General features: G+C 34.3%; 2 protein-coding genes across 2 annotated transcripts; one reads left to right on the plus strand and one right to left on the minus strand.

Moving 5' to 3' along the window:
* The first annotated feature begins 1,081 nt into the window (after positions 1–1,081).
* On the plus strand, positions 1,082–1,948 carry LOC114716692 (uncharacterized). The gene has a single exon (XM_028901735.1). It carries the CDS (start codon positions 1,082–1,084, stop codon positions 1,946–1,948), a length of 867 nt encoding a protein of 288 aa, XP_028757568.1.
* A 6,380-nt stretch (positions 1,949–8,328) lies between these two features.
* On the minus strand, positions 8,329–9,260 carry LOC114716685 (uncharacterized). Its single transcript, XM_028901723.1, has one exon. It carries the CDS (start codon positions 9,221–9,223, stop codon positions 8,498–8,500), a length of 726 nt encoding a protein of 241 aa, XP_028757556.1. The 5' UTR covers positions 9,224–9,260; the 3' UTR covers positions 8,329–8,497.
* Between the last annotated feature and the right edge of the window lie 1,558 nt (positions 9,261–10,818).

Raw genomic sequence — 10,818 nt, forward strand, 5'->3', positions numbered from 1 at the left:
AATAAATATTATTTTTCTAGGTCCTTCCCCCTAATTTTTTCTTAAAATAATATAATTTTTACCTATTTAGTAAATATTTTGGATAAAATAATGAGAATAAAATATAATATAAAAGTAAATTTTTATTAATAAGAAAACAGGTGGCAATATTTTGTTAAACTTTTTTCATTAATAAAAATGAATATCATAAAAAATTTAATTTTTAAGAATCTATAGTATACATAGATTTGATATTACTTTTAAAACTATTATAAATTTAATTAAAAGGTACGGAATGAATCAAAATAGAATTATAATACATATATATATATGAATAATTTTTTTAGCACTAGACTTAAACCTATGCGAACTATGCATGAGAAACCATGATTTGTGAGTCTTTTATTTTCAAAGTTTTGTCTTCTCCCAGTTGTACTTAATTAATGATTATAATGTAATATTTAGGAAATAGAATGGATCATAGAAAGGAGTTCGTATGTATATTTGCAAATGGACGAATTTATAATGGCCAAGCCGGTACAACATTTGAGTCCAACAGCATGAAAATAATCAAAGTTGATGAAAATATTACATTGGACAAATTGAAGCAAGTTATTGGACAAAAGTTACGACTTCCTCCCAATCAAATGGTGACAAATCTAGTATATAGATATCCTACATGCATAAATCCACCACAATACCAAGCATGCAATTTGGAGGATGATGCAGATATAAAAGAAATGTGGCAAGTCAGAAGAAGATTTTCAACTCAATTGACATGTGCAGAATTGTATGCCAACATATGTAATTTTTCAGATTATGGTCATGTAGAATCACAACCAATGGATGATTGTGTAGGAAATACACTCCCGTTAAGTAGCAATGAGGTGAACATTATGGAACAAGGGTCCATGTTCAGCAATGACATGGAAAATTTTCAACCATTTGAACCTCCCATAGATGGTGGCAACAATGGACCATCATGCTCTTTTCCTCAAATAGAAGACATTGTGGATGAATTTGAGGATGAAGATGAATATGATTCATATTTAGATGCCAGTAGTGGGAGTGATAATGATGACAACATAATGAATATGATGATATGAACGAGCAGAATGAGCTTGCAACTGCTTTCTTATCACAAATTCACGTCGAGTCAGCTAGAGCTCCTGAGTTTAGTGAATTAGATAATATTCTAAATGTTGGGGATAATGAAGAATTATATATTGGAAAAATGTTTAGCAATATCTGTGTTCTAAGACGTGCAGTGAAGTTATACTCTATTGGAGTTCATCATACATTTAGGGTTCACTATTCATGTAAAAAATATGAAGAATATCGTTGTATTAATTATGGACAAAATTGCAATTGGAGAGTAAGGGCTTGCAAGAAAGAAAGCAGAGACTTTTGGGAGATCACAAAATATGGGGGCCCTCATACATGCTTGAGTACATCATTAACTCTAGACCATCCAAAATTAGATGCTGATGTTATATCATCTTGTATTGTGGCAATGGTAACTGACAAGCTAGATGTGAAAGTGTCACAAATTATTGAAATAATCCAATCCATATTTGGTTACACTGTATCATATAGAAAAGCATGGAAAGCAAAACAGTTAGCAGTTGCGATTGCTTTTGGGAATTGGGAGATCTCATATTCCTTACTCCCAAGGTGGTTAGCTGCAGTTCAATACTTCATGCTTGAATCATGCATATATTTTTCAAATAAACAATTCCCTGAAGTTAGTACAAATGATCAACCAGTTGAAATGTTTCATCGTGTTTTTTGGGCATTCAAGCCATGCATAGATGCATTTTCTCACCTCAAGCCTATTGTACAAGTTGATGGAACATTCTTATATGGAAAATACAAGGGCACGTTACTTATGGCAGTATCACAAGATGGTGACCGAAATGTTGTACCACTTGCATTTGCTATAATTGAAGGGGAGACAAGATCTGCTTAGGCATGGTTTTTATATCTTGTGCGCCAATGTGTCATAAAAGAAAGAACGGGAATTTGTTTAATTTCAGATAGGCATCGTTCAATTTTAGCCGCTGTTGCTAATCCCCAAGTAGGATGGCAACCACCATATGCATATCATGTTTTTTGTTTACGGCACGTGGCTTCAAATCTTCACAAAGCACATAGAACAAATTGGTTGAAAGAGAGGTTTATAAATATTGGTGAGATTCCTTGTGCTTTTTATGATTTTATGACTACATGATTCTATAAACATTCTAATAAGCTAATATTTTTCTGTAGGGTATGCCTACGAATGTCATGTTGTTGATCAACAATTAGCAGAGATAGCATTGTACCATGCACCTGCAGCAAGATGGATTAGAGCCATCCCAAAAGAGAAATGGTCGTGTGCATATGACCTTGAAGCCCGTCGCTTTGGACACATGACAACTAACCTTGCAAAGTGCATGAATAGTTTATTTAAAGGTGTTCGAAGCTTGCTGATAACTAGTTTAATTAAGGCAACTATGTATAGAGTCAACAACTATTTTGTCAAACGTGCCCAACAAATTCATGCACAAATTGCAGTTGGTAAAGTATTCTCTGAGACAATGACGAAGAAGTTAGACATAGCAACACAAAATGCTTCTGCGTATGTTGTTCGAGAATTTGACAGAATATCAACATCATTTGAGGTTGTGGAGCCCTACAATGTTCAATGTCGTCAATTTCGTCGATATTGCAAGGTTAGCTTGATTGAAAAAAAATGCGATTGTAGAGAGTTTCAAGCAGAAAAGTATCCATGCATGCATAACATTGCTACATGTGCACGAGTAGGCATAGACCATTTGCAATACGTGGATCCTGTTTTCATATTAGACACCATGCAAATAGCTTATAATAATAAGTTCCAACCAATGGGTGTCTTACTCTAATACCAAACCCATCAATGATTCGAGAAAAAGGACATCCTCGTTCAAGTCGCATATGTAATGAAATGGATTAGATCACTCCCAACCAACCTAACAAGTGTGCATTGTGCCGATAAGTTGGTCATAACCATTCTACGTGTCCACAAAGTGTAGCATCCAAATAATAAATTATGTAGTTCACTTGTTATAATAAATTATTATGTTTTGTGAAGATTAAACTATAATTACTTTGATTATCTGTTATGTTATTTGTAAATTTTTCTTTAATTTATACAGAGACGTTTTAAAATGGCACAATCTCCAGAAGAGATTATCACCCTTGGCCCAAAGGATAACTCTCTTTTATAAATGCAACCTCAACATATTTCAGAACGTGTGTGGAATGATAATGTAAGTAAAATCTATTTACTATAGATTATAAATTCTATGCTTCGATACTAACCTTTTTCCTTTTCTTTCTATGATAGGTTAATAGAATCCTACATACTAGACGAGTGATGCACACTAATAGAATGATTGACCCACCCAATCAAATTATTGAATATTAACCGGATTTTATGGTACTACTAGAGTAGGACAATTTGAATACGATGGAGGCTTGGTCTCAACACTTGTTGAGAGGTGGCGTCCTGAAACTCATACATTTCACATTACACGTGGAGAGTGTACCATAACATTAGAGGATGTAGCTATACAATTAGGCCTTCCAACTGAGGATGGGATTGAAGGATGCTTATCACTGCTGCATTTATGGGCATGGGATCACTTCCCTATGCTAGCACCATAATGACCTGTGTATCCAGATCCGCACTCTAATATGTATCCTTTCTTACCTCCATTGGGTTTTAAGTATGTAAAATTCACTTAACAACTATTTGATATGCACTTATATTATTTAAATTATATGATTTTTAACATTACTTTTTGTAATAACTGGTGGAAGAATGTGAGACAGAATGGTTGACGACGAGATAATTTGGTAGCCATATGAATCTACTGAAATGCGCCAATTAATTCCAGAGTATTGTTTGACTACACCTGAAATTTGGCGTGCCTCAGTTCCTCTGATATGTTTTAATATTATTGAATGGCATCACCCTGATCGTGTATTAAGGCAATTCGATCGTCAGCAACCAATTCCTGCCATGCCTATTCATTTGCGAAACTACCACACAATGCAACTACGAGGCAAAACTACAAATTGGATTGACAAATACTCAGACTTTATTCAAGCATGGGATGGATGGCCACATGCAGTTATTAATGCTCCTATGACACTTGATGAACTTGATCGAACATCTCAATATATGCAATAGTATTGGAGACATACGAGGCGATGGATCCAACGTATTAGTGGTGATACAAGTTGCGCGGTATGTTTTTCTTCTTTTTTCACCAATACCATTTTTTCCTCATACTAAAAGTCTTATAACTCGATATCTTATTATTTATTTCAGTCTGACAGCGGATGAGTTATATAGGCTATCCATAAATTCTAGTTTAACATGCCCTAATTGCATTGATTATCGAGATAGGGTTGCTCAAGACCAACGCAACATTTTGCTTGCTCTTAGAGAACAACGTTTTAATATGAATCCCCAACCTGCTCTACCAACAATTGAGTTGTCTCGCCACAAATTCCTCGAGATAGACTAAGCAAGCGACGTGGGGGTTACTTGTCAACACAACCTATAATTGAAGATGAAAACATCAGGGAACAAGAGCCTCTAATTTTTAGTCAAGCTGATCACATGTCAGCCTCACCATCATCCCCTTTTATCTCTCTCATTCATATACAATTTGAGCCTCATTACATGACACCCTCATCACCGTCCCCTTCTGACCCAGCCAATCTTTCTCAATTTCAATCGTTCATGACCTTATTAGATAATCCATCAGTATTTTCTGCTGAATATAATGCTTCTACTTTTAAGCATGGTAGACCATCAAATGAAGCATTTATCACCCCTTGACAGTCCATACATTTGAATGAGTCACCTTGATTTGATTTGAACATGCCAACTACACAAACAAATGAGACACTTCAATCTCAAGAAGCCAACATGCAGCAACAACAACAGCCACAACGTATGCGAAGGAGAATAAGGTGTGGTACCGGAAGTCACCTTTTGTAAGGTAGATTATTATTATTTTTCATTCATGTAAACTTAACTATTATTTGTTATTAATTATTTTTTACAAAATCTATTCATTACTTTTTTATTTTAAATTGATACATCTTATTAGTTCATCCTAATTTCATAATCATTATTAGTATTACTAATATTATATAATATCCTCTAATTAATAATTATGATTTTTCATTCCAATAATTGTTTACTCATTATAGTGAAATTTGAAATTGTTCCTTAAAAGATGAATTTTTGATATTGATTTCTAGAAGATGAACTTCCACTGCAAGTATGATGAAAGATATCGAACAAATTATTCTTTTTGTGGATGAATTTTGGAAAACTTTCACTTGAAGATGAATTTCGAATATAACATTTTAGTAAATCTTTTTAAAGTATAGCGTTTTGATAAATTTTTTTTACTGTTTATAGGTCAACAATAAAAAAGCTTACATTCTTGGGAAGGATGATTGAGACGTATGGGTAAGGCAGAAAATATTTTTTTTTAAAATGTGTTATCAGTCTTGGGAAGAATGTATCATTTTGAAAATTTCTTTTTAGTTTTAAAAAAATATTCAGATATTCGTACGGAATGAAGGCAGAAGAGGACAAAAGTGGCCTAGGGGCTCTAAAATTCACCTCTACCAGATGAACTTCTAAAAGTCATCTCCACCAAATGAATTTGTAAATGTCTCAGTTTATTGAAGAAGTCGATTAGGGCAAGATGAAGTTTATAAATTCATCTCCTGGTGATGAATTTCAAGTGTAGCATTTCGGTAATATCTTCCCACGCTGTAGCATTTTGGTATTTTATTTCACTGTTCATAGCATTTTGGTAAAAATCCCGAAAACTAAGATATATTTGTTACAAATAAATAACTTTATTAATTTTTTTAATCAACTCAAATTAGTTAAGTAGCTACTCCATCCAGTTCAAAATATAAGATAAACTTTATCTATTTATGTTTATCAAAAAATTAGTTAGAATCAGTTTAAAACAATAAAGATCTAAAACATGTACTTTTTTCCCCCAAATATACCCTTATTAATAAAAAGAATATGTAAAAGATATAATAAATAAATTAAAGAGGAAAAAGAATATATTGGTGTAAAATTGGAAAAAAAAACTCATTAAATACTTAGACAAAAATGAATGTTATCTTATAAAAAAAAAAAAAAAAGCCCTTTCAACAAAGTTTAGCTTATATTTTAAACCGAAGAGAGTATTATATTAAAGACCACACGTAATATTAGTTACCTCGTGAATCCTAAGATGAGAAGTATCATCATCATCAAAAAGTGGAACTGATTTGAGTACCCATTTTTATGATGATCACCCAAAACTTATCCTATTTGAACTGTCCAAACCATTTATGGACCATTTAGATTTAATTTTTTTATTTTTAAAATAATTATTTTAATAAGTATAGAATCTAAAATAAAAATAATCTCTTAGCTATCACTTTATTCAAGAAAATAATTTTATTTGGCTGAAAATAGTTAATTAAAAATTATAACATCTGGATTGTTGATATCAAACATGAATAGTTAAGATAAAATGAGCTTTGAATTCTCATCCTCCTAGAGGTGAAATCAGCACGCGAACCGGTTGATCAAAAAGTTAGTAGTTAGAATAAAATATACTGAGCCGCTCAATTTTGAACAGAAATTGGAATTTGATATGATCCCCATATCAAATCCATTTAGAGTCATATGATTGGCATGTGTGCGCCCGTAAACAAACTGGCAGGTAGCTAGCGAAGCTAGCTAGATCCGAGTATGAGGGAAATGGTAAACACTTTTTCTGTGTCCAAAGCGCAGCGGAGGAAGACGGAAGATAAAGTAAACGGCGGTTGTCACGGGCAAGTTCTAATTCTGTCCCACAAAGCCTCGACACCATTATTCTTCTTCCTCCTCACCTCACGCTTTGCATAAATTATTCATTTTCCAATATATTGCCCACTTTATTTCCTTTTTTATACTAGAGGATCCTTAATATAAGACTATATTTGACTTTTATTTTGGTCCTAAATATAAGACTCCGATCCATTTTGTCTCTTATATTTATACTTTTTTTTTAAAGTAGCCCTTCTAATAATAAGAATTCTAGTCAATACATTTGATTAGCAATGATATTTTAGGAAAGACAACACCTCTTTAGGACAAATAACTAACTCAACTTACTTCCTTAATCTCTTCAAATTAGTCAATTGACTCTTATAATTAGGACCAAAGGTAGTATTATGTGTGTGTGTATGCGCATGTGACTTTTTTTTGTTGATGGAGAAAAACAAATGGGAATGGTAGTTAGGCTATGTGAGCTGTTTTGAGAAGGTCACAACTCACAACAAACGAACACACATGGATATATATGCATGGTAGTTGGAAATTTATTTGTATCAGATAAGTATGCATTTTCTTTTCCAGCTGCTATATCTCTCTACTTTCTCATGCATATATGCCTGTTAAAATCGTTGTGACTAAATTTAGTAATCTTTTTTTGGAGATAATTAAGAGATATTTATTTCTAAAAATAAAAGTTTTTCTGATCAACCCCACATATATAATGAAATCAATTGGGATACTATTTTATTTATATTTACATCAAACAAGCTTCGTTGGCTAGAGATATGTTCGTTTGATATATATAATTCTACATTGCCCCCACATTCCATTTTCATAGGATACCCACCACAAAATTTTGAGGTTCGGCAATATATAATATAGCTATATGTCCGCCGGCTATCTGCATGGCAATTTAAAAATGTTGCTTTTTGATAATTAGAAGATACCACATTATATTGACCTCATTTTTTTTAATCCGGCCAAATGTGATATTAAATCCAATGAATTTATCATGTTTTTAAGCTATCCGTCATGCGCAATATTATATTCAGGTCATATTTACCTTGACTCAGATCAAGCTTTCTCAACCGTCTAAATTTAATTTGGATGGTTTATATTTAGTTTCTTTTTATTTTTATTTTGTAAAATAATTATTTTAATGGTGTAAAATCAAAAATAAAAATAATTTCTTAACTATCTCTTTAAAAAAATAATTTTTAATTTAAAAATAAATAATTAAAAATGTTAAATTCAGATTGCTCATCAAGTGATGGGTGCTGTTGCTCATCACCAAAACCGGGTAATCTCCATGCATATATAACAGTTGATTAATCTTTTGACCCAAAAAAAAAAAACAGTTGATCACCAAAAAAGAAAATAAATTAAGATAAGAACGAATAAATAATTTAAATATAATTTCTAGACATTAATTTACTTTCCATTTCAATTTATGAACAAAAGGGTCAAAATGAACCCCAACAAAGAAAGCAGAACTACCTGCAATTTGTAAACTTTAAATGCAACTGCAGCATTCCAAATCTTCTTCAGAGATTCTACAAATTATAAATTCATCCAACAAAAAGAAAGGGAAAATAAGAAAAGTCCTTTAATTTGCCGCGACGAAAATAATTAGAATTAAAATCATTGTTTCTTCCGAAAGACGACTTCTGTGTCTAACCCAAAAGCGTCAACTTTACGTACGTGAACCAGTTCCGATCTTCTGAACAGCTCCTTCAATGGCGTCACGCTGTACAGATCGTTCGCCGAGTACTTATCCGGCCGCCGGCTCAGCGTCACGTGCAACACACACACCCCTCCTTTCTTCAACGTCCTCTCTATCTCCCCCACGAATCTCTCCGGATACAGCGCGTGATCGAACACGTTCGAGAACTCGAAGTCGAACGTCTCATTCTTGAATGGCTGATCGTGAAAATCTCCCTTCAACACCAATGGCGGATATGGAACCAAGTCTATCCCCACCGACTCCGATACTCCTATCCGTCGCAGAGCTTCCACCTCCTGCCCGACCCGAGCTCCGATACACAGAGACTTGGACGAGTTTTTCAGGAGGTTTTCGCCCTGGAGTTTCTGAAAATACTGTGAGAAAACGGATATTTTCCGGTCCCAGTCTCGGGTGGTCCAGATTTTCCGGAGCTTTGGGTTGAGCGTCTTGTCGAGCTGGCGACGGATGTAGGCGTCGTAGGAGGAGTAACCGCCTCGGATCCTGAGATCTTGGGTGGATCCGAGATAATCCTGGCGGCTTTGCGGCGGAGAAGGACGGCGATGGTATCGGAGGTAAGTGAGAAGGGAGAGAGAGAGGAAGAGAGAAAGAAGGAAGAATCCGGGAATGGCCGTCGTTTTCATCATTTCATGCCGTTCTCTCTCTTCGCTCGCGATCGCGTCTCTATCGTTGGTTCATGGGGACGAAGAGGAGGAGAAAGAAGAAAGCGAGATAGGTGGCTGTGTGTTTATATAGGTGTGTATATATAGTCATACATGTATTATTTTAATTAATTTAGTATTAATAGAAGGAGAGAATGACATTTTAAGACCAACATGTAACATTAATTTTATTTTGTAACCGAACAATTCCAAAATTCTAGTTTAGAAATGTAATTATATAAAAGGAAAAGACTAACATTCATTTGTTTGTGTTCATTACAATTGATTCTCTAATCAGAGTTTGCAGCTTGAAATTTTTTTCTCCTATCATCCATACCTAAATTTGATGAGATAAAATTATATTTACCATAATAAAATTCAAGTGTTAAAATTTTAGTTGTGAACTGACTGTAATATTCATGTGCAAATGGACTTAAGTTTTATTCGGAATAAAATTACTCAATTTACGCCTCCCTCCAAACATTTTCATGAGAGAATTTTGATAGAATTGTTTTAAGGGAAAATAGATTTGTCAGTCCTTATAATTTCATTAGATTTTGAATTAGGTCCCTTTAGTTTTATTTCTTTTTATTGAATCCTTATACTTTGTTCCGTTAAAGCCTTAGGTCCTTCCATCAATAAATTCTCAAAACACTGTTAGTTGGTCTCTCTCTCTCGTTAAAAGCGGGTGGCTCTCTGTCATCAGCCATAACCAGTTCGCTGATGACGCTGAGAAGGAGAGCTCTTTCTTCAATTGGTCTTCTTTTTCATCAATATCGGCATGTGGCTTTTATGTTGTGGACGTCGATGCTAATCGATCAAGGTTATGTGCAATCCTGCACATTTGTACAAGACTCTAACCTGACTATAAGAAAGCCCAGCAGCTCCCATTAGACCCTTCTATCCAATTGTCATGTATTAGTTAATATCTTGTTTTGTTACTACCTCTGCACACTATTTTATGAAAGCCTTTTTTCTTAACGACGTCGTGGGAGTTTGATAGTTTCTTTCAATCTTTTGTTTTGAGACCCTTGCATTATCCCATGAAAGAGCGTTAATTTTTTTAGTTTCAAATGCTCATGACCTTCGGCAATATTAATTTATGATTTTATATTGATCAATGCCAAAAAAGTAATAATAGTTATTAAAGTTTTAGGGATGAGGCTGTTTAAAGTGGCTAGAAATTAACGATGATGACCACCTAGTCCGCAACACTAGAGACCCCGTCATTCCCACGTACCTCGTTGCTCAAAGACCTTGCCTTCACAAGTTGGAACCCACTAGTAGGATCCTACATGTGTCAGCCCCACCTCCTCCCCTCTTAGGAGAAGGCTCACTGGTGGAGAAGCAGCATAGAAGAGGCACGTCGATATTGATGGAGAAGAACCGGTTAAAGAATGAGCTCTTCTTCTCCTTCTTGGTGTCATCATCGAATTGGTCATGGCTGATGAGAGAGAGAGAGAGAGCCACTGGCTTTTAATGGGGAGAGAGAACGACTAACGGTGTTTTGAGAATTTATTAACGGAAGGACTTATGGTTTCAACGGAACAAAGTATAAGGATTCAATAAAAAGAAATAAA

This window comes from Neltuma alba, unplaced genomic scaffold (genome assembly GCF_004799145.2).
Source record: "Neltuma alba isolate B1F8T4 unplaced genomic scaffold, ASM479914v2 tig00002074_pilon, whole genome shotgun sequence".
Classification (NCBI taxonomy): Eukaryota; Viridiplantae; Streptophyta; class Magnoliopsida; order Fabales; family Fabaceae; genus Neltuma; species Neltuma alba.